At 42.3% G+C, this 25,660-nt stretch overlaps 1 protein-coding gene across 7 annotated transcripts in view; it reads left to right on the top strand.

Moving 5' to 3' along the window:
- Positions 1-25,660, top strand: part of KMT5B (lysine methyltransferase 5B) — a 277,581-nt gene that overhangs the window by 121,658 nt on the left and 130,263 nt on the right. For 6 of the 7 annotated variants that reach the window (XM_040410839.1, XM_040410833.1, XM_040410838.1 and 3 more), the window contains one exon: positions 4,805-4,952. In XM_040410839.1, the coding sequence (XP_040266773.1) occupies positions 4,805-4,952 (148 nt within the window). Of the gene's footprint in view, positions 1-4,802; positions 4,953-25,660 lie in introns of all 7 variants that reach the window. The other variant, XM_040410840.1, reaches the window with a different exon arrangement.

Genomic DNA, 25,660 nt, shown 5'->3' with positions numbered 1-25,660 from the left:
ATCTTGTGGTGTTACTGCCACTTCTTTTGCCCCCATCTCCCCACTCTGTGGCTGGGCCACTATGTTGACTCCCAACTCTGTTGCCACCCTCACCGCTCTGTGATTGGACCACTATGTCGACTCCTCTTGCTGTTGCCATCTCACCACTCTGACAGGGCCACTAGTGTCCCTTTTTGGCCTTGTTGACATCATGTCTATTTTACCCTTCTTATGATCTGTCAGAAGAACCAACAAATAAGAATCCTGTCTTTCTAGCATCCATATGGCCTCTAGCACACAGTCAGTATTTTGCATCAGGATTTGATCGTAATTTGGAAGCCAAAAGCAGGAGTGGGTCCAAAACACAGAAGACATTAAAGTATTTCAGTCACATGTTATCTGTTTTTTGGACCCACTCCAGTACTGTGCAATAATACTGATGCAAAAACTGACCAAATACTGACCGTGTGATAGAGGCCATTAACCCCTTCTATCCCGGGCCAGTTTTCACCTTCCTGCCCAGGCCATTTTTTTCGACATATGTCGCTTTATGTGGTAATAACATTGGAACACTTATTTATCTAAGCCATTCTGAGATTGTTTTCTCGTGACACATTGTACTTAATGATGGTCATAAATTTGAGGCAATATATGTCACCTTTATTTATGAAAGTCCCAAATTTACCAAACCTTTTGAAAAATTCACAATTTTCAGAATTTCTATTTCTCTGCTTTTAAAACGGACAGTGATACCTTATAAAATATTTATTACTTAACATTCCCCATATGTCTACTTTATGTTGGCATTATTTTGTAAATGTCATTTTATTTTTTTAGGACTTTAGAAGGCTTAGAACAGGCATCTCAAACTCGTGGCCCTCCAGCTGTTGCAAAACTACAACTCCCAGCATGCACGGACAGCCTACAGGTATCAGCCTACAGCAGGGCATTGTGGGAGTTGTAGTTTTACAACAGCTGCAGGGCCGCGAGTTTGAGATGCCTGGCTTAGAATTTTAGAAGCAATTCATAAAATTTTTAAGAAAATTCCCCAAACCCACTTTTTAAGGACTAGTTCAGGTCTTAAGTCACTTTGTGGGGCTTACATAATGGAAACCTCCCATAAATGACCCCATTGTAGAAACTACACCCCTCAAGCTACTCGAAACTGATTTTACAAACTTTGTTAACCCTTTAGGTGTTCTACAAGAATTAAAGGAACTTGGAGATTAAATTTCAAAATTTCTGTTTTTTGACAGATTTTCAATTTTAATCCATTTTTTTTTTTGCACACCCAGGGTTAACAGCCAAACAAAACTCAATTATTATTACCCTGATTCTGCGGTTTACAGAAATACCCCACATGTGGTTGTAAACTGATGTAAGGGCACACAGCAGGGTGCAGAAGGAAAGGAGCGCCATGTGGTTTTTGGAAGGCAGATTTTGCTGGACTGGTTTTTAGATGCCATGTCCCATTTGAAGCCCCCCTGATGCACCCTTACAGTGGGAACTCCCAAAAAGTGACCCCATTTTTGAAACTAGGGGATAAGGTGCCAGTTGGGGTACATATGATTTATAATTGCTCTATATGAAATTTTTTGTGAGGCGATGTAACCTGAAAATTGCTGTTTTGGCACAGTTTAAATTTTTTCAAGATTCATCTGACGTGCTATTTTTATAGAGCAGGTTGTTACGGACACCATGATATCAAATATGTCTACTTTTTTTCTTTCTTTGTTTCAGTTTTACATAATAAAGCATTTTTGAAAATAAATTGGTTTTGGGTCTCCATTTTCTGAACACCTTATTCTTATTTTTTTGCCGATCGTCTTGTGCAGGGGCTCGTTTTTTGCAGAAAGAGTTGATGTTTTTATTGGTACGATTTTTTGGGTACATATGATTTTTTTTGATCATTCATTATTACAATTTATGGGGCATTCTGACCCAAAAATGTGTTGTTTTGGAACAGTTTTTATTTATTTTTACAGCGTTCACCTGAGTGGTTAGGTCATGTGACCTTTTTATAGAGCAGATCGTTACAGACGTGGCAATACCTAATATTGTATACTTTTTTAATTTATTTAAGCTTCACACAATAATAGCATTTTTGAAGCCTGAGAGCCATAGCTTTTTTATTTTTTGACCTATCGTCTTAGGTAGGATCTAATTTTTTGCGAGATGAGGTGACTGGTAATATTTTAAGGGGCATATGTCTTTGATTGCTTGGTGGTCCAATTTTTATGAAGTAAGGTGACAAAAAAGGGCTTTTTTTTTTTTTTTTAACTGTGTTTAGCTGAGGGGTTAGGTTATGTGAAATTTTTATAGAGCTGGTTGTTACGGACGCGGCGATACCTAATATGTATACTTCTTTTAATTTATTTAACACAATAATAGCATATTTAAAACAAAAAAATTATGTTTTAGTGCCTCCATGTTCTAAGAGCTATAGTTTTTTTTTTTTTTATTATTTTTAAGCGATTTTCTTATGTAAGGGCTCATTTTTTGTGTTTATCGGACAGGGTGGATCATGTGATATATTTATAGAGCCGGTCGTTAAGGACGCAGTGATACCTAATATGTATAGTTTATTATTTTCATTTTTTTTTTATCTCTTTTATAAATGAGCAGATATAGGAAAAGGCAATTTTTCGTTTTTTTAACTTGCATTTTTTTTTTCATACTTTTTTTTTTATCAAGTCCTACTTGGGTCTTGAAGATCTAGTGGGGCTGATGGCTGTACTATACTTTGCAATGCTCTTGCATTGCAAAGTATATTACTATCAGTTTTACACTGATAGATGGCAACACTGGACGCCTTTGCAGGGCGTATGGTTGCCATGGCAACAATCGGGCTGCAGCCATCGCAGCACCGCAGCCCGATGGTTGAGAGAGGGAGCCCACTGACAGCGGCATCTAAGGGGTTACAGCAGAGTGTCAGCATAGAGCTGACAGTCGCTGCTGCTGATGGTGGCGGCTTAGGAACAGAGAGGCTGCAATCAGATACAGAAGGGGGACCACATAAGGGGGCACAGATGAGGGCTCGGGAGGGGACATGGATGGATGGGGGCAGGCGCAGAGGACAGGGATGCGGGCAGGGCTGCTGCACAGACTAACCAATCAGAGCGATCGTCAGCAAGGGACCACTTTGTCCGTGACAGCAGCAGTGCAAGGGAAGAAGCTTTAATTCAAGCGCTATGCAGCGCTTGGATTAAAGAGGTGCCATAACGTTTATATATGTGCTAGCTGCACAGGGCATGTGTAATTAGCACGTATATAGCCGTATGGCAGTCATGAAGGGTTTAAAAAAGATTTTAGGGAACTAGTAGAGAAGCTCAAGTCAAGACCTCCAAGGTAGTGTTTTCAGAATTACTACCAGTGCCACAAGAGTAACTTGAGAGACAGCGGGAGCTTAGGGAGTAGGGTTGCATTTTGTATAGAAGTCTTGATACTTTTTCCGTTCTTTGGTACCCAGTTAGATAAGATCCTGAGACAGACATTTTTCGGATACTAAGCTGCGCTATTAGTATTAGTCACCATCAGAGAACATAGAGCGTGCGCACATTGCAGCGTGTGCTGGGCTCTGATGGGCTACTTTGATATCTGCGTTTTTGCTGGATCCGTCATGGATCAGCAAAAACGCTTCCATCTTGATTATACAACCGTCTGCATCTGTTTTGAACGGATCCGGTTGTATTATCTATAAAATGGCCAAGACGGATCCGTATCTAAATCCATTGTGAGTCAATAGGGAACGGATCTGTTTGGGGCTTTTTTTGTGTTTGAGAAAAGGGATCCGTCTCCTTTGACTTACATTATGAGTCAGGACAGATCAGTCTTGCTCCGCCTCCCAGGACGCACTCAAATGCTGCTTGCAGCGCTTTTGTGTGTGCCATGAGAACGCAAAGAACAGAATGAAATGCATTCTGGTGCACTATGTTCCCTACAGTTCAGTTTTGTCCACTGCACGGGTATCAGAGTGTCTACAAAAGCAAAATGGCAACGGAAAATTGTTCCAATGAAATCTGCGCTCCAAAAGCCATATTGTGCATTTTTTGTAAAATTCGGCGAAGCAGCCAAATCGAATGTTTGCATACTAAACTCATCTCTAATCACGATCTATCTTAAGCCTCATGCACATAACCTTTGCCCGCCGTGGCCATATTGCGGCCTGCAAACAGCAGGTCCGCAATATGCGGTCACCGGTCGTGTGCTCCCCGCATCACAGATGCAGACCCATTCACTTGAACTTGAACATGTTCTATTTTTTGTGGTGCAGAAGGATCCCGGACCGCCGCATGTACTCTGCCTGTGCATTGCAGTCCCCAATGCATGGAACGGCCGTGTGCATGAGGCCTTAAAAGTAGAAAAATTCTAATTTAGAAAATTGCTAATTTTTTTACATTTTCAAATTGATTTTTAATAAATAAAGCTAAAACATAAAGACCCAAATTTACAACTGAAATATGAAAAATGTAATATGATGTGTCACAAAAAAGTGTCTTAGAATAGCTTGGATAAGTAAAAAAAAAAACATTTCAAAGTTATTAAATCATGAAATAGCACATGTCAGATTTGGAAAATAAGCCTGTGACAAGAAGGTGAAAACTGTAAGGGGTTAATCTATGTATTATCTTTTTCTTCCAAACATGAAAAAATGAACTATACAATGTGCTAGACTTGCCATTCCTATATGGATACTGCTCCTTTCGTCTATGCGTGCTGGGTTGTCATTCACTGTGATGGTGTATCAGATGACAATAGCAACAGATTGTATTTCAGAATTTCCCTTGAAGTAATTCTCCCTTTATACACATTTATATAATTGTAGGTAGCAGTGGATCTACTTTTGAAACTCAGAGTCGCTATGTACCTTCATCAGGAATGACTGCAAAAGAGCTATGTGAAAATGATGACCTTGCAACGAGCCTGGTGTTGGACCCCTATTTGGGATTTCAGACACACAAAATGAATACCAGGTAACAATCTGCAAACTGAACTGTTTCTTTCCAGTGTGGACTTCCATTCTTTACATTAAAATCTTCACAGTACAATGTACATTTTAATGTTGCATACAATCTAATAATTGTTGATTGGATTATAAGGAATATATTATCACTATTATGCTGCTCTCTCACAGAGAACGGCATGTAGTACTGTCAAGCAGACAAGTGATGGTGCCTGAAAAACATCTTAAAGGGGTTCTCCAGGCTTTTAGTATTGATTACCTATCCTCAGGATAGGTAATCAATATCAGATTGGCAAGGGTCAGACGGATATTTTGTTTAACTCCTGTGAAACACACAAACACTTCTTAACCTCTTCATGACCGGGCAATTTTTAGTTTTTTTTTACTCCCAGCCCTCCCAAACATAACTTTTTTTATTTTTTCTGTTCACATGTGCAGGACAAAATGCCCTTTCTAATGGCACTATTGACGATTGCATACAATTTGGTGGGAAGCAGGAAAATTATAAATGGAGTGAAATTAGAAGAAAAAAACGCAATTCAACAACAGTTTTTTTGGGGGTGGGGGGTGGGTTTGTTTTTATGGCGTTCCCTATACCATAAAACTGACCAGTTGCTTTCATTTTCCAGGTCAGTACAAATCCGGCAATACAACATATGTATATTTTTCATTACTTTTTATACTGAAAAAAATAAAAAATAAACTTGGAAAAAAAATAAATTATTTTCTCATAGTGTCCATATTCTGACCCCTGTAACTTTTTTTTTGTATTTGTCTGCGGAGCTGTGTGAACTAATTTTTTTTGCGGGGCAATCTGTACTTTTCAGTGATACCATTTTGGGGTATGTACGACTTTTTGATTCGCCGTTTTCCTATGTGGGGTTACATTATATTTAATTTAATAGTACGGGCATTTTTGCACGTAGCTTTTTTTGTTTTGTTTTCATTTTAGGGAAGGGGGGGTGATTTGAGTTTTTATTTATTTTTAACATTTTTTATTAATATCAAAATTTTTTATTTTTTTACACAAAATTAAGTTCTTGAAATTTTCATTCAGTTTAACCCCTTAAGGACTCAGCCCTATTTCACCTTAAGGACTTGGCCATTTTTTGCAAATCTGACCAGTGTCACTTTAAGGGTACTTTCACACTTGCGGCAGGACGGATCCGACATGCTGTTCACCATGTCGGATCCGTCCTGCGGCTATTTCACCGTGCCGCCGGACCGCCGCTCCGTCCCCATTGACTATAATGGGGACGGGGGCGGAGCTACGGCGGTGCACGGCGAAAGGCCGCCGGACTAAAATTACTGCATGTCAGGTTTTTTAGTCCGGCGGCTTTCGCCGTGCTGCGCCGGAGCTCCGCCCCTGTCCCCATTATAGTCAATGGGGACGGAGCGGCGGTCCGGCGGCACGCCGAAATAGCCGCAGGACGGATCCGACATGGTGAACAGCATGTCGGATCCGTCCTGCCGCAAGTGTGAAACTAGCCTAAGTGGTGATAACTTTAAAACGCTTTGACTTATCCAGGCCATTCTGAGATTATCCAGGCCATTCTAGAAACTACACCCCTTAAGGTATTCAAAACTGCTTTTACAAACGTTGTTAACCCTTTAGGTGTTCCACAAGAATTAATGGAAAATAGAGATACAATTTCAAAGTTTCACTTTTTTGGCAGATTTTCCATTTTAATAATTTTTTTCCAGTTACAAAGCAAGGGTTAACAGCCAAACCAAACTCAATATTTATGGCCCTGATTCTGTAGTTTACAGAAACACCCCATATGTGGTCGTAAACCACTATAAGGGCACACGGCAGGGCGCAGAAGGAAAGGAATGCCATACAGTTTTTGGAAGGCAGGTTTTGCTGGACTTGCTTTTTTGACACCATGTCCCATTTGAAGCCCCCCTGATGCACCCCTAGAGTAGAAACTCCAAAAAAGTGACCCCATTTTAGAAACTACGGGATAGGGTGGCAGTTTTGTTGGTACTAGTTTAGGGTACATATGATTTTTGGTTGCTCTATATTACACTTTTTGGGAGGCAAGGTAACAAGAAATAGCTGTTTTGGCACCGTTTTTATTTTTTGTTATTTACAACATCCGTTGTCACGCGGCGATACCTAATATGTATACTTTTTTTTTTTATTTATGTAAGTTTTAAGCAATGATTTCTTTTTTGCAACAAAAAAAATAATGTTTTAGTGTCTCCATAGTCTGAGAGCCATAATTTTTTCAGTTTTTGGGCGATTACTTTGGGTAGGGTATGATTTTTGTGGGATGAGATGACTGTTTTATTGGCACTATTTTGGGGTGCATATGACTTTTTGATCGCTTGCTATTACACTTTTTGTGATGCAAGGTGACAAAAAATTGTTTATTTAGAACAGTTTTTATTTTACATTTTTTACGGTGTTCATCTGAGAGGTTAGGTCATGTGATATTCTTATAGAGCAAGTTATTACGGACGCTGCGATACCTATTATGTATACTTTTTTTTATTTATGTAAGTTTTACACAATAATATTTAAAAAAAAAATAAAAATCATGTTTTAGTGTCTCCATATTCTGAGAGCCATAGTTTTTTCAGTTTTTGGGCGATTATCTTAGGTAGGGTCTCATTTTTTGCGGGATGAGATGACTGTTTGGCACTATTTTGGGGTTCATATGACTTTTTGATCGCTTGCTATTACAATTTTATTTATGTAAGTTTTACACAATAATAGCTTTTTTAAAACAAAAAAAATCATGTTTTAGTGTCTCCATATTCTGAGCCATATTTATTTTTTTTTTTTGGGCGAGTGTCTCAGGTAGGGGCTCATTTTCTGTGGGATGAGGTGACTGTTAGATTGGTACTATTTTGGTGGGCAAACGCCTTTTTGATCGCTTGCTGTTGTACTTTTTGTGATGTAAGGTGACAAATTTTTTTTTATTTAGCACAGTTTTTATTTTTTACGGTGTTCATCTGAGAGGTTAGGTCATGTGATATGTTTATAGAGCTGGTCGATACGGACGCGGCGATACCAAATATGTATACTCTCCCCCCCCATCCCTATTTTTTTTACATTATTTTTTTTTTTTACTTTATTTGGGGAAAATGACTTTATTTTGTTTATTTTTACTTCAAACTTTTAATTTTTGGGGGGGGGGGGGAACTTTATTTTTTCAACTTTTTTTTTCACTTTATTTTTTGTCCCACTTTGGGACTTGAACTTTGGGGGGTATATTCCTTCTGTAAGAGTATATTACTTCTGTATTGGAATGCATTGGCTGTATGAGTAATACTGTGTGTATTACTGATACAGCTTCCGGGGCCTATGAGATCCACGGGGCTGGATCTCACAGGCTCTTCACCGGAAGGCAGCGCGATGCCTTCCTTAGACATCGCGCTGCCTTCCATGCCATCAGGTCCCCCCCACAGCCGCATGGGGACCCGATGGTACTGCCGAATCACCGGTTTGCGGCGATCGACGATGGGGGGGGGGGGGTGTTGTCACGGGACCCCTCCCCCCCCATCCCGGCGTTGTGGCTGAATGCCCGCTGAATGATTTCAGCGGGCATCCTGTTCCTATTAACCCCCGCCGCGCCGCAATGTAAATTTAAACTTATGACGTACCGGTACGCCCTGAGTCCTTAAAGGGTTAAAAGGCATCTGTCAACAGATTTGTAACTATCAAACTGGCTGACCTGTAACATGTGCGCTTAGCAGCTAAAGGCTTCTGTGTTGGTCCTATGTTCATATGTAAAAAAAAGTAAATTCAATGACTGCTCAACTGCTCATTTAAATGGCAGAGGTGCTAAACTGCTGGTTTGACTCACCCAGTCAAAGAGAGTGCAATATTGGTAAGAGAGGTAGCAGGCACTCTCATAGATGGGATAACATAAAATAGCTTTATTTTAAATACTGCCTGACCTGTTACATGTGCACTTGGCAGCTGAAGGCATCTGTCTCTGTCCCATGTTCATATGTGCCCACACTGCTGAGAAAAAAATGTAAAATAAATAAATAAAATAATATATGCAAATTAGCTTCTAGGAGGAACAGAGGCAATGTTGTTACACTTAGAGGCTCTGCAACTGCCTCGCTCTCTTCACTCTGGCAGGGCCAGGCAGTGTAAACATAATCACGCCTGGACCTGACTTCTCCTGAAGTCAAAGTGCAGATGATGTGGCAGCTGCAGAAACAGCAGAGCCTCTAGGTGTAACAGCAACTCCCCCATTGCTCCTAGAGGCTTATTTGCTTATTTTAACCACTTCCCGCAACTGTAACGCCGAAAGGCGTCATCGCGGCGGCTCTCCCAGGCTACACTAACGCTGATTGGCGTCATCTCGCGTGAGCCGAGATTTCCTGTGAACGCGGTCACACAGGCGCGCGCGCTCACAGGATCGGAAGGTAAGCGAGTGGATCTCCAGCCTGCCAGCGGCGATCGTTCGCTGGCAGGTTGGAGATGTGATTTTTTTAACCCCTAACAGGTATATTCGACGCTGTTTTGATAACAGCGTCTAATATACCTGCTACCTGGTCCTCTGGTGGACCCCTTTGTTTGGATCGACCACCAGAGGACACAGGTAGCTCAGTAAAGTAGCACCAAACACCACTACACTACACTACACTACACCCCTCCCCCCCCCGTCACTTATTAACCCCTTATTAGCCCCTGATCACCCCATATAGACTCCCTGATCACCCCCCTGTCATTGATCACCCCCCTGTCATTGATCACCCCCCTGTCATTGATCACCCCCCTGTAAAGCTCCATTCAGATGTCCGCATGATTTTTACGGATCCACTGATAGATGGATCGGATCCGCAAAACGCATACGGACGTCTGAATGGAGCCTTACAGGGGCGTGATTAATGACTGTGGTGATCACCCCATATAGACTCCCTGATCACCCCCCTGTCATTGATTACCCCCCTGTCCTTGATCACCCCCCTGTAAAGCTCCATTCAGACGTCCGCATGATTTTTACGGATCCACTGATAGATGGATCGGATCCGCAAAACACATACAGGCGTCTCCCTGGAGCCTTCCAGGGGGGGTGATCACCCCATATAGACTCCCTGATCACCCCCCTGTCATTGATCACCCCCCCTGTCATTGATCACCCCCCCTGTCAGGCTGCATTCAGATGTCCGTATGATTTTTACGGATCCACGGATACATGGATCGGATCCGCAAAACACATACGGACATCTGAATGGAGCCTTATAGGGGGGTGATCAATGACAGGGGGGTGATCACCCCATATAGACTCCCTGATCACTCCCCTGTCATTGATCACCCCCCTGTCATTGATCACCCCTCTGTAAGGCTCCATTCAGACATTTTTTTTTGCCCAAGTTAGCGAAAATTATTTATTTTTTCTTACAAAGTCTCATATTCCACTAACTTGTGTCAAAAAATAAAATCTCACATGAACTCACCATACCCCTCACGGAATCCAAATGCGTAAAATTTTTTAGACATTTATATTCCAGACTTCTTCTCACGCTTTAGGGCCCCTAGAATGCCAGGGCAGTATAAATACCCCACATGTGACCCCATTTCGGAAAGAAGACACCCCAAGGTATTCCGTGAGGGGCATGGCGAGTTCCTAGAATTTTATATTTTTTGTCACAAGTTAGCGGAAAATGATGATTTATTTTTTTTTTCCTTACAAAGTCTCGAATTCCTCTAACTTGTGACAAAAAAATAAAAACTTCCATGAACTCACTATGCCCATCACGAAATACCTTGGGGTGTCTTCTTTCCAAAATGTGGTCACTTGTGGGGTAGTTATACTGCCCTGGCATTTTAGGGGCCGAATGCGTGAGAAGTGGTTTGAAATCAAAATCTGTAAAAAATGGCCGGTGAAATCCGAAAGGTGCTCTTTGGAATGTGGGCCCCTTTGCGCACCTAGGCTGCAAAAAAGTGTCACACATGTGGTATCGCTGTACTCAGGAGAAGTTGGGCAATGTGTTTTGGGGTGTCATTTTACATATACCCATGCTGGATGAGAGAAATATCTTGGCAAAAGACAACTTTTCCCATTTTTTTATACAAAGTTGGCATTTGACCAAGATATTTATCTCACCCAGCATGGGTATATGTAAAATGACACCCCAAAACACATTCCCCAACTTCTCCTGAGTACGGCGATACCACATGTGTGGCACTTTTTTGCAGCCTAGGTGGGCAAAGGGGCCCACATTCCAAAGAGCACCTTTCGGATTTCACCGGTCATTTTTTACACATTTTGATTTCAAACTACTTACCACACATTTGGGCCCCTAGAATGCCAGGGCAGTATAACTACCCCACAAGTGACCCCATTTTGGAAAGAAGACACCCCAAGGTATTCGCTGATGGGCATAGTGAGTTCATGGAAGTTTTTATTTTTTGTCACAAGTTAGTGGAATATGAGACTTTGTAAGGAAATTTTCCACTAACTTGTGACAAAAAATAAAAAGTTCTATGAACTCACTATGCCCATCAGCGAATACCTTAGGGTGTCTACTTTCCGAAATGGGGTCATTTGTGGGGTGTTTGTACTGTCTGGCCATTGTAGAACCTCAGGAAACATGACAGGTGCTCAGAAAGTCAGAGCTGCTTCAAAAAGCGGAAATTAACATTTTTGTACCATAGTTTGTAAACGCTATAACTTTTACCCAAACCATTTTTTTTTACCCAAACATCATTATTTTTTTATCAAAGACATGTAGAACAATAAATTTAGAGAAAAATTTATATATGGATGTCGTTTTTTTGCAACTGAAAGTGAAAAATGTCATTTTTTTTGCAAAAAAATCGTTAAATTTCGATTAATAACAAAAAAAAGTAAAAATGTCAGCAGCAATGAAATACCACCAAATGAAAGCTCTATTAGTGAGAAGATAAGGAGGTAAAATTCATTTGGGTGGTAAGTTGCATGACCGAGCAATAAACCGCTAAAGTTGTGGAGTGCTGATTTGTAAAAAAGGGCCTGGTCACTAGGGGGGTATAAACCTGTGGTCCTTAAGTGGTTAAAGGTTCATTTTTCTCAACAATGCAGGCACATATGAACATAGGTAAGAGAGGTAGCAGGCACACTCATAGATGGGATAACATAAAATAGCTTGGTGTTCTGGACCTGAGTGCGGCGTCCTGTACTGTCTTGGGTTCAGAATTCACTTACCCACCACGCAGGGATGTCCTCCGTCGGTGTTACGGGCAGGTGCTTCTCGCAGCTCGGCGCTCTGGCACACGGCGTCCCTCGTGGTGTCCAAGCGCGTCTTGCGCGTCTGTTATGTGACGTAATGTAATGCAAGTGACCAAGAGATGGTCACGTGATCGGGATCCGCCGGGCTGTTTGAGTGAGACAATTGAATAGATGGAGCGCTCCTGAATGAAAAGTTCCTAGTTAAATTGAGTAGGAAATCAAGAGTTCAATCAATCAATTAGAGTTGATTTGGAAATTGCATCAGTCTGTGACTTGTTAGGGAAAAATGTCCCAATATGGAAACAGGGATAAAAGTACAGGCAAGATCTAAAGATCTTGGGAGGTGAAATATAAAGATATAAACAGTGTTTGTGTGTGTGTATACATTTCTATGTGACAGATAAGTAAAGACATGTGTGTGTATATATAAGGGAGAGGAGAAACTATAAATAAATGCATGAACTAGATATGCATAAATAAATGAATGAATGAAAAAAAAAAAATATAATATATATATATATATGTATGTATATATATATATATATATATATATATATATATATATATATATATGGAAAAGGTCAGGCAGCACTCCTTCAGATACGGCTGTAGTTGTATGGGTGCCCGCGGTGGTCCTTCGATATAGGACGGAATCAGTAGAAAAAGAAAATCCGCAGCACTCCAAGTAAAAAATGTGCAATTTATTCACACATGTCAGCAAAGACAACGTTTCGGTCCTCTCACAGGACCTTTCTCAAGTCAAGTGATTTTCTTTTTCTATATATATATATATATGTGTGTATGTATGTGTGTATATATATATATATATATATATATATATATATGTATAGAACATCCAAAATGTGGCCGTTCTGTATAACACACACAAACACTGTTTATATCTTTATATTTCACCTCCCAAGATCTTTAGATCTTGCCTCTACTTTTATCCCTGTTTCCATATTGGACACCACGAGGGACGCCGTGAGCCAGAGAGCCGAGCTGCGAGAAGCACCTGCCCATAACACCGACGGAGGACATCCCTGCGTGGTGGGTAAGTGAATTCTGAACCCAAGACAGTACGGGACGACGCACTCAGGTCCAGAACACCAATTCCCCCACAGCATTTTCTTTGCTTAGCAAAGACCTTTACAATATTACACTACCTTGTAGCAAGACTATTTTCAAAAAGGACTACTCCACTATTACCAGCCGCTGGGAAAGGGAGACTTCTCCACTGCATCCTATTGAAAAGTGCTACACAATATATATTGCTCAGAAGCACTAACAGCTGTACGGCTTAGACAGCCATTCATCCAAATTTTTTACTATCATTTTTTACTACCTTTTTATTTTAACCATTTATTTTTTATGGATTTAAAGGGGTATTCCCATCTTAATGATCACTGTTAAATCTGTTAATGATTTAACAGTGATCATTTTTCTAAATATATTTAATTAACTAATTCCCACCCCTTAGAAGAAAATAAACATATACTTACCTGACTGTTGTCTTCCGTCTCCCCTGGTTACGGCCACCGCTCTTCTCCGGAATCGCGGTGGCCGCGCTTGCGCAAACGACTTATTCTTTTCTCCCGGCCGGCCGTGCGAAGTCCTGAAAGCGCACGCCGAGGCCGCGAATGCGCTTTGGTGATTTCTTCCTGGCCAGTATAGTAGACTTGCCAGGAAGAAGTCACTAGGGCGCATGCACGGCGGCGTGCTTGTTCAGACCAGCGCACGGCCTGGCCGGGAGAAGACTTCAATCAAGATGGAGCCCACCCCCTGCCGAAACCAGGAAGTGGACAGCGCGCCGGGAGCAGGTAAGTATGAAACAGCGTGTTGAGAATACCCCTTTAATTCACAAAGTTTTTCACCAAAGTCTGGTACCAGCCACTATATCACACACCAACCATTTCCTTTCCCATCCGGTACACACATCCAGTGTCCGGAGCCCTCACTTATTTATTCCACGCCTATTGTCAACTATATATACAAGATTTTATATAAGTATTTAAAATAAAGCTATTTTATGTTATCCCATCTATGACTGTGCCTGCTACCTCTCTTACCTATGTTCATATGTGCCTGCATTGTTGAGAAAAATGAACCTTTAATATATGCAAATAAGCCTCTAGGAGCAATGGGGGAGTTGCTGTTACACCTAGAGGCTCTGCTGTTTCTGCAGCTGCCACATCATCTGCACTTTGACTTCAGGAGAAGTCAGGTCCAGGCGTGATTATGTTTACACTGCCTGGCCCTGCCAGAGTGAAGAGAGCGAGGCAGTTGCAGAGCCTCTAGGTGTAACAACATTGCCTCTGTTGCTCCTAGAAGCTAATTTGCATATATTAATTTTATTTTATTTTTTTAATTCTCAGCAGTGTGGGCACATATGAACATGGGACAGAGACAGATGCCTTCAGCTGCCAAGTGCAGATGTAACAACAGGTCAGGCAGTTTCATAGGTACAAACCTGCTGCCCTTTAAAGGGAACCTGTCACCAGGATTTTGGGTATAGAGCTGATGACGTGGGTTGCTAGATGGCCGCTAGCACATACGCAATACCTAGTCCCCATAGCTCTCTGTGCTTTTATTGTGTAAAAAAAAACAATTTGATACATATGCAAATTAACATAAGTCATATCTTACTTGTGTGACCAGAGAAGATTCATATTCTCAAGCTCTGACTCATCTCAGGTTAATTTGCATATGTATCAAATCGTTTTTTTTTTACACAATAAAAGCACACAGAGCTACGGGGACTGGTTATTGCGGATGTGCTAGCGGCCATCTAGCAACCCATGTCCTCAGCTCTATACACAAAATCCCGGTGACAGGTTCCCTTTAAAAATTATTGCTAAAATAAAAAATCTGTGTCTTTAAAAAATTAAAGGACAGTTAAAAAGGAAGGTAACATGAAGTAAACATGGTTAATGTCAGAAAAAAAAAAGATATCGGATCAATGCAAGATTTTTGAAGAAAGACTAATAAATAGAGTTTACATAATAAGCAGTGTGAATAAACACCCTTATTAAAGCAAAAAAGAGAAATCAGAATTAACTTTTTTTTGACCCCCTGAGGAAGCTTAAGGCGAAACGTCTGTCGGGGCTGGAGCTACACTGGTCGGTATCTATCCATATTTTATATGTTTCCCTTCTGGACCTATGCTTTGCTTATCTATAGTATATTGATCTATATAGACTACTCTGTTTTATACTGTCATTTATTCCTGATTTGCACTATGCACTTTACTTTGCCGGTGTATATACACTGCTCAAAAAAATAAAGGGAACACTTAAACAACACAATGTAACTCCAAGTCAATCACACTTCTGTGAAATCAAACTGTCCACTGAGTGACAATCAATTTCACATGCTGTTGTGCAAATGGGATAGACAACAGGTGGAAATTATAGGCAATTAGCAAGACACCCCCAATAAAGGAGTGGTTCTGCAGGTGGTCACCACAGACCACTTCTCAGTTCCTATGCTTCCTGGCTGATGTTTTGGTCACTTTTGAATGCTGGCGGTGCTTTCACTCTAGTGGTAGCATGAGACGGAGTCTACAACCCACACAAGTGGCTCAGGTAGTGCAGCTTATCCAGGATGGCACATCAATGCGAGCTGTGGCAAGAAGGTTTGCTGTGTCTGTCAGCGTAGTGTCCAGAGCATGGAGGCGCTACCAGGAGACAGGCCAGTACATCAGGAGACGTGTAGGAGGGCAACAACCCAGCAGCAGGACCGCTACCTCTGCCTTTGTGCAAGGAGGAACAGGGGGAGCACTGCCAGAGCCCTGCAAAATGACCTCCAGCAGGCCACAAATGTGCATGTGTCTGCTCAAACGGTCAGAAACAGACTCCATGAGGGTGATATGAGGGCCCGACGTCCATAGGTGGGGGTTGTGCTTACAGCCCAACACCGTGCAGGACGTTTGGCATTTGCCAGAGAACACCAAAATTGGCAAATTTGCCACTGGCGCCCTGTGCTCTTCACAGATGAAAGCAGGTTGACACTGAGCACATGTGACAGACGTGACAGAGTCTGGAGACGCCGTGGAGAACGTTCTGCTGCCTGCAACATCCTCCAGCATGACCGGTTTGGCATTGGGTCAGTAATGGTGTGGGGTGGCATTTCTTTGGAGGGCCGCACAGCCCTCCATGTGCTCGCCAGAGGTAGCCTGAATGCCATTAGGTACCGAGATGGGATCCTTTAGACCCCTTGTGAGACCATATGCTGGTGCGGTTGGCCCTGGGTTCCTCCTAATGCAAGACAATGCTAGACCTCATGTGGCTGGAGTGTGTCAGCAGTTCCTGCAAGACGAAGGCATTGATGCTATGGACTGGCCCGCCCGTTCCCCATACCTGAATCCAATTGAGCACATCTGGGACATCATGTCTCGCTTTATCCACCAACGTCACGTTGCACCACAGACTGTCCAGGAGTTGGCAGATGCTTTAGTCCAGGTCTGGGAGGAGATCCCTCAGGAGACCGTCTGCCACCTCATCAGGAGCATGCACAGGCGTTGTAGGGAGGTCATACAGGCACGTGGAGGCCACACACACTACTGAGCCTCATTTTGACTTGTTTTAAGGACATTACATCAAAGTTGGATCAGCCTGTAGTGTGTTTTTCCACTTTAATTTTGAGTGTGACTCCAAATCCAGACCTCTATGGGTTGAAAAATTTGATTTCCATTTTTTTTATTTTTGTGTGATTTTGTTGTCAGCACATTCAACTATGTAAAGAACAAAGTATTTCAGAAGAATATTTAATTAATTCAGATCTAGGATGTGTTTTTTGTGTTCCCTTTATTTTTTTGAGCAGTGTATATACGAAGTGAGGTGCTATATTGCCATGCACTGGGCCCAGTAGTGGGTTTTAAGGATTGTTGCCGCAGCTTTAGTGTTCTCCATTTTTGCTGTATATGTATGCCAAAACCAATTATATGGTTTTATGATTAATATGCAATAAAGTTATTTGTAAGTATAAATACTGTGTTGTATTGTGATTTCATATTTGGATTCACTTTTAGTTAATTCTAGTTTTAATTAAAAAAACAAGGAGTATATAAAAATCAATGATAACTTTTTCCACTGCCAATTCTGTGAGATTAAAAAAAACTATATATAAAATATGTCCATTTTACTTCAAGATGAGATCTTAGCAAATATCCTGGAGTCAGGTTGCAGATGTGTGGCTAAAAAGGGTAAATCAAAGACAATGTTCTATCCCTTAATTGATTTGAATCCAAATCAGAATATCGTATATGGCTGTCGCAAAAGATTTTCTTAAATGTGGAGGGAATCCGTGCAACAAATGTTAAAATACAGTTAAAACTTCTATAGCCATAAATGGATAACTGATTAATCTCATATGTATAAATAAATTTCGGTCTATCTATCTGTCCTTGCACGGCCAAATGACTGGACCGATCTGCACCAAATTCGGCACATAGGTACATTAGGTGCCTAGGAAGTTTTGATTCTTGAGATATTCTGATAAAATTTATAATCCAAAGAAGCTTGCAGATTCTTCACTCATATACTAACTGCCATACACAGTCACATGACCCTTTTTATCCAATAGAAGCTCGCAGGTCTTACAGTCTTGATATAAAAACTGTTTTCCTAAACAACTCAGCCATTTTTCTTCACTGTTATAGGTTATTGTTAAGGGGGCGTGGTGCTGTAGTTGTCACAGTTAAGGGGTGGGCCACTGTGGAGGTCACTGTTAAGGGGGTGGGATGCAGTGGAGGTCACTGTTAAGGGAGTGGGTGCTGTGATGATGATAGTTAATGGAGTAGATGCTGGTGCTTTGCAGGTCATTGTTAAGGGGCAGACCACTGTGTCACTGTTAAGGGGGTGGGCCTTTGTGAAGATCACTGATAAGGGGATCCGGCACTGTGCGGGTCACTGTTAAGGGGACAGAGCGTTGTTGGGGGCACTATTAAGAGGGTGGGCTGCTGTGAAGGTCACTGGTAAGGTGGTGGGGTGCTGTAAAGGTCACTGTTATGGGGCAGAGGACTGTAGATAAACGCTATTAAGGGGTTGGGGCCTTGTGGAGGTCACAATTAAGGGGGCAGGGTTCTGTGGAGGTCACTTAAGGGGACGGGACACTGCAGGGTCACTGTTAAGGGCACAGTGTGCTGTAGAGATCACTGTTAAAGGGACACTGACAGGCCCAATAAGCATTTTTAGCTATATATTTGAATGCATAGGTCTTCTAATGTGTATTAAAAACATATAAGTATAACCCCTGTCCACCTTATAAATACAGCAAAATCATGTTTGATAACCTGATGTAATCGCTCTTCTTTCTGCCCAAGGGGAGGCATTTCAGCTCCACATGGGCGCACACACGCGCCCCAGCTGCCGTTTTCAAGTGCCGCCCAGCTCATCAATATTCACTTCGCTGGGTGGCTTCTGCAGTCCCCGACGTTCCGAGATCCCGCGCATGCCCAATAGAAAGATCCCCTTGGGCAGAAAGAAGAGCGCTTACATCAGGTTATCAAACATGATTTTGCTGTATTTATAAGGTGGACAGGGGTTATACTTATTTTCATACACATTAGAAGACCCATGCATGTATATGTATATATATATATATATATATATATATATATATATATAGCTAAATATGCTTATTGGGCCTGTCAGTGTCCTTATAAGGAGACGGGTGCTATCGGGGGGCCGGTCATTTAATGGGCGGACTGCTCTGGAGGTGATTAAGGGGGAGGGCAGCTGTGGAGATCACTGTTAAGGGGGTGGGGCACTATGGAGGTCCTTGTCATAAGGGACACTGGATATCTTTTAACCACACGCATACATGTTAAATAAAATAGTCCAAAAATATTTCTGCGATTACGCTATACATCGCAATAAATACCCATTTTACTGTATGGGGCCACTAGGAGACATTATACTGTATGATTTCATTTGATTCAACTTTGTCATTACACATGTATAATACAGGGTAACGAAATACAGTTTGCATCCATCAGAAGTGCAAAGAGCAGCAAGTGCAATAAAAACAAGTTATACACAGATAAGGATAGTGTAGAAAGTAGGAATAGTTATGTACGGATTATGTACAGATAAATTAAGTATACAGGGGTTTTATATTGCTATATAGAGAGCAAAAATGCAGATGTACTATGGACAAATGTACTGATGTATACAGATATGCAGATGTGCTGATGTTTACATATATACAGATGAACGGTTTCTATATTGCTATACAGACGGCAGATATACAGATGTACTATGAACAAGTATACAGATGTGCTACGTATATACACATGTATGGGGTCACAAGGAGATATTATACTTTATGGGCCACTAGAGGACATTAGATTCTATGGGGCGGTGGGCCACAAGGAGACATTATATTGTATGGAGGCCACAAGGAGACATTATACTCTATGGGGCCACTAGGAGACATTATACTCTATGGGGCCACTAGGAGACATTCTACAGTATGGGGTAGAGTTGTTGCGATACCAAATTTTTGATTCGATTTCAATACCATAAAAAGTATTGCGATACTCCATACCATTCGATACCACGCGAAAAAAAATAAACCAAAAAAGCCACGTGCATTCCGCATTAAAAAAAATGGCGAATCGCGCAGTTTTTTTACCTTTTAAATTTTATTTATTTTTTTCCCCTTTCCGGCGTTCACCACCTAGATTTTTATTTTTTTATATTTTAATAGTTTGGACTTTTTGGACGTGGAGATGTTTATTTATTTATTGTTTATATATTTTATATTTAAAATTGGGAAAGGGCGCCATTCATACTTAATATTTTGGTGTATTATTTATTTATTTTTTACTTCTTTTTTTTTTTACTGTTTATTTAATAACTATCCTGGTATCTTTTCATCCCTAGAGATCTATTAGGCAGAAGACTGCTTCCTTCTCCCCTGTGCTGCTGAGAGAACATGAGCGTGCTGACAGCAGCACGCTGATGCTCTGTGATACTAGACTGTGCAGCAGCACAACCCAGTATCGAAAATATGGAAATCCCGGTATCGATACACAAAAGTATCGATTATGTATCGAAATTTCGATATCCGCAACAACCCTAGTATGGGGCCACTAGGAGACATTATATTGTATGGAGGTCACAAGGAGAAATTATACTGTACTGGGCCACGAGGAGACATTATACTGTACTGGGCCACTAGGAGATATTATACTCTATGGGGCCATTAGGAGACCTTATACTCTATGGGGCCACTATGAGACATTATACTGCATTGGGCCACTATGAGACATTATACAGTATGGAGGCAACAAGGAGACATTATACTGTATGGGGCTACAAGGAGACATTATACTGTATGGAGGCCACAAGGAGACAATATACTCTATGCGGCCACAAGGAGACCTTATACTCTATGGGGAAGGCCACACAGAGATGTTATATTGTATGGGGGCCACAAAGAGACATACTGTATGGGGCGACTGGTCACACAGAGACATTATACATGTGGCCCGCATATATTATAATGTTTCCTTGCTTCCCCATAGAGTATACATTAAAGGGAACCTGTCACCAGTTTTATGGTGTCCTAACTAAGAGCAACTTAAATAAGTGACTGATTCTCTTAGCAAAATGCTGGGTCACTTTCTTTAATTGACCCAGTCAATCTGCCAACATCTTGTATTGAAAAGCCCCAGCTCATAATGATGAGTCCTGAATATTCATGAGCTCCTGACTCTTCCCGCCTACCTGCTGCTGATTGACAGTTATTTCCCATATGAATCAGCAGCAGGTGGGCAGGGGAGTGGCTATAGCTCTGAATTTAAAAAAACGCTGGACTCAAATCAGCTCATTAGCATGTGGCATGTAGCATCTTTGTGTGTATATTATGAGGTAACCAACTGTCACACCAGTAAGTGAATACATCTAAGGCACTTTTCTAGTAGTTAATGATTGTATATAATTAGTTAGATTATAATCAAATATCCACATGACAGGTTCCCTTTAAGTTCTAGTTGTTGCAACTTGCTCCTGTATAGGGCTTATAATGATTGGACTAGTACGCTCCCCTTGGGTCTGGTACGTCCCCCGTCTCCTGCATCCACATCTATGTGCACTATACTGAGTACGCTGTATAGGGGAGGGTTGGTCAAGTGCACATTATATGCAGGGGGAGTCAGTCGGGTGTTGTACACTGTAATCAGGGAAGGATGTAGTTAATGTATATGGGGGGTAGTAAGTAGTATATTCCTTTAGAGTGTCACTTTTATAAGTAGCTGCTATTGACCAATGCTAGAGATGGCACTGCAAGGTTCTCTGAAAAACAAGTTGCCACAAGTTTATTCCTCAAAACCCTGGTACAGGCGTTTACAGTCTGCATGTGTCTTCTCCCACCATGGGCATTGGTACAGGGCAATCCAGGTCTGGTTCGCAGCTGGCCTGTGAGGATGCTGCCGTCTTTTTGCCTCTCTTTGGCTGCTGGCATCGGCCTGACTTGTGTATGTCAGGCGAGTCAATGCCTTCAGGGTGGCCATAGATTGGCTGATGAGTCTCAGTTCTCGGGTTGGTAGGCGGAGTCTGTTGAAGAGGCGGAGGCTACTCTGGGAACTGACAGGAATTGTGTGCAATACATACATAGAACTATAAGTAACAGCACACTGCTTAATGCACCCAGCGCCCCAGGAATGCCTTTACCCACTTGACAGATAATGTGAACGCTGATGAAGGCCCATCGCGGTCAGAAATATTCTGTTATTGATATGTACCACTGGGCAAATGGATGATGCAGATTATGTAAAATAAAGCTATACTTTAATTGCAAAACCTTAACCTGAGTGATTTCCATAAGTGATTTTAAGCCAAATCCAGTTGCGGCTCTAAACACAGAGCAGGTGCAGATCTTTCCCTTATACCTTATATCTGTGGAGGCTCCAATCCTGGTTTTTGCTCACAATCACTGATGGAAATCACTGTCCAAAACACTGACGTGTGAATGAGGCTTTACTGTAATAAAAAGTATAAGCTCTTTGAGCGTATATTGATCACAAATATGTCGGGCCACCTTGTCGCGACAATATGAGGCGAGAGCTTCTACTTTTTCTTACAGTAAGTATAGCAACAATGCAGTTTCCTTTTTTCCCCATGAATTCACTGTTTACGTATATGTCTTTGTGCATTAAGCAGTGTGCGGTTACTTGTAGTTCTATGTATGAATTGTATTTCAGCCAAGGTATTGTGCAACTTCGTCCTTATCTATTTGCATTACGGAGGTGCTGGTTTAATTCCCCCCCCCCCCCCCCCTTTTTTCTTCTTTTTTTTCATTTTTTTTTTTTTTAGGAATTGTGTGCAGGTGGCCGTACACGGACGTTTTAGAAGTGGTCAGCCCAAGTGTGACCACCCTTATGACATCACTAAAATACAACGGTAATTAAGATAAGAAACTGATATCGCCGTTTATTAATACCGCGGTATATCGTGAACACCAGTATATCTCCTAACACGACCCATGCGATGCCAGGTCATTCTGCTAGTTATATATGCAACCGATCTGCACCAAATTTGGCACATATGTACATCTGGTGTCTGGGAAGCTGTAAGACCGGGCCTCAGCTCTCTAAGAGATATTCCCCAAAAAATGCAAATATGGCACCATCACATGACCTGCATTAGCCAATAGAAGCCCACACTTTTTTCACTCATCCCAACTGCCATACATTCGGTCACATGACCCTTATCAGCCAATAGAGGCTCGGTGGTCTTTCAGTCTCGACATACACACAGTATTACACCAGGTTTCCTTAACAACCAGCCATCTTTCTTCACTCCTATAGGTCACCTTTAAAGGGGGAGGTCACTGTTAAGAGACTGGAGTGCTGTGGAGGTCACAGTTATGGGGATGGTCCGTTATGGAGGTCAGTGTTAAGGGGCGGGGTGTTGTGGAGGTCACATTTTAAGGGAACGAGGCGCTGTGGAGAGGGCACTGTTAAGGGGGCGAGTTATTGTGGAAATCACTTTTAAGGAGGCGGGATGCTGTGGAGGTTACTGTTAAAGGGACGGGCACTGTGGGGGTTATTGTTAAGGGGCAGGGTCCTGTGGAGCACCAAAACCATTTTCCCATGTAATAGTAATTAACCCATATATATACAGCAACGCAAAACAAACAACAAAATATATGGATTGAACAAATCAAAGAGAGAACATAATCACTCACTGTGCATAATTAAATAATTTGTTTTATTGACAAATATAATTTAGGCATGGTTGGCAGAACACAAATTTGGCCTCAGATTGGACCCCCACCGGCCTCACGCGGTCACACAGCGTCAGGTCATAATTTGTGTCTATGGCGCTACATCCTTATGCCTTAGGCCTCATGCACACGACCGTTGTGTGCATCTGCGTCCGTGGTTCCGTTTTCCGTTTTTTTTCGCGGATCCCTTGACCTTCAATGGGTCCGTGGAAAAATCGGAGAATGCACCGTTTGGCAGCCGCATCCGTGATCCGTGTTTCCTGGCCGTGAAAAAAATATGACCTGTCCTATTTTTTTCACGGTCAACGGTTCGCGGACCCATTCAAGTCAATGGGTCCGTGAAAAATCACGGATGCACACAAGATTATCATCCGCGTCCGTGATCCATGTCCGTGATCCGTGTCCGTTTTTTCCTATCATTTCAATGGCAAACTTGACTTAGATTTTTTTTTTTCATTTTTCATGTCTGTGGATCCTCCAAAAATCAAGGAAGACCCACGGTAGAAAAAACGGACACGGATCACGGAACAACGGAAATTCGTTTTGCGGACCGCAAAAAAAAAAAACGGTCGTGTGCATGAGGCCTTATTCACACAGTCAGTGTTCGGTCAGTGATTTCAGTCAGTGATTTTGAGCCAAAACCAGGATTGGGTATAAACACAGAACAGGTGCAGATCTTTCCCTTATACCATATGTCTGTGGAGGCTCCAGTCCTGGTTTTAGCTCACAATCACTGATGGAAATCACGGACCATAACACTGATGTGTGAATGATGCTGTACGCCGTCAGGACACAGTGCAGAACATGGCCCAGAAGAAGACCAGGAAGGGTGGTAACTGCGCAGCGCCTCTAGCATGCTGATGACTACATCCATAATTCTGATTAATGGAAGTGATCATTAGCATTCGGACTATAAGGCGCATTGCCGCTTTTCCCTCACTTTCGGTCCGAAAAATACAGTGTTTGTCCACACGCTGCATCTCTTATACTTGGTTTTCAACTGCTTCTACAGTCTCATTTCTGGCTTTGGGAGTTCCCTTCAGCTTTGCTCTATCCTTCTCCTGCAGTCTCTGGGTTTGCATAACTCCACCCATTCACTGTTAGACAGCCCTGGTTTCATGCAGGTTTATAAAGAACCCACTCTCCTGGAGAATAGGTTTTACATAGACTGCATTGGGACTAGAACAGTGAGCTTTGATAAATCTCCCCCATAATAGCTCAGATGTTATAAGTGTGATGTGTTTTTATTATTGCTGCTTTACTTATCAGCATCACAGTCAAGGCTACTGCTCAATGCCTGTGGTCTGTGATGCAGATATTGAACACAGCCTCTGGATTAGCAGCTTTGCTGATAGTATATTACGTTAGCCCAGTCCTTTCCCCGGGACTTATCTGCACTGCTGACCTGTCCACACATGCTCTTCTCCTCCTGCATCAGCTTACATAATTATGTACCAGTGTGCAGAGAGAAAGGTATGTGCCTACATGTTGTAGAGGAAGAGAGCACTGCTTCCTTACACATAGGAAGTATACAGACACTAGAGGCATACCCTCTAGAGCAGATGAGAGGGCCTGCAGGCTCCCATTCTGACATCCAGCTGACGGATTTCTAATTTCCATAGCATCACCACTATGGCAACACAAGGAGATTGACCCCTGACCTCTGTAGGGGCAGGAAGCAGAGAAAGGTTTAAATACCCCCCCTCCCACCACCAACACCAGTGTTTCCTGTCCCTACAGAGGACAGGGGCGGAGAAAGGTCTCCTTGTGTACCTCGCCCCGGGGAGATGAAGATGATGCGCACCTTAACACCATATCCACCACATGGTGACTCCCTGCCCTCCCGCAGTCTCCGTACTAACGCTGGGCAGGGAGTGGATCGGGAGGCCTCACTCCGGTATTATCTGGGGCCTGCTCCTGGGGCTGCTGACTCCCGCCTGGGCTCTGTTAGTTCCAGCTGGATTGCGCGCCTAGCGCCGCCGGGCGTTATATAAGTTACGTCACTCCAGCACCGAGATGACATCGCCGGAAATGACGAAGGCAGCACATATTTGGCGGGACCGGAAGAAAATTCTAAATCTTCTCCTTCCCCCAGCGTTCCTGGTTGTGGTGAGTGGTTGCCTCCTCTATCCCTCCAGGATGTCCGCACCAGAGCACTCAGAAGCCGATGCGCCGCCTTGCGCAAGTCCCCCTGTGGGGGAAATCTAATCCAATGCGGTTTTCCGGTTTTCTGGCCAGATGTGATGGATTCATTGGGCTTCTCTATTTACTAATGGGGCTTTATTCCTTTGCAGTGCTCCAGACTAAA

The sequence above is a fragment of the Bufo bufo genome, chromosome 10 (assembly GCF_905171765.1).
Source record: "Bufo bufo chromosome 10, aBufBuf1.1, whole genome shotgun sequence".
Taxonomy (NCBI): Eukaryota; Metazoa; Chordata; class Amphibia; order Anura; family Bufonidae; genus Bufo; species Bufo bufo.
Note: the sequence above shows the minus strand (reverse complement) of the source record. Positions and strands in the feature narration are given on the sequence as shown.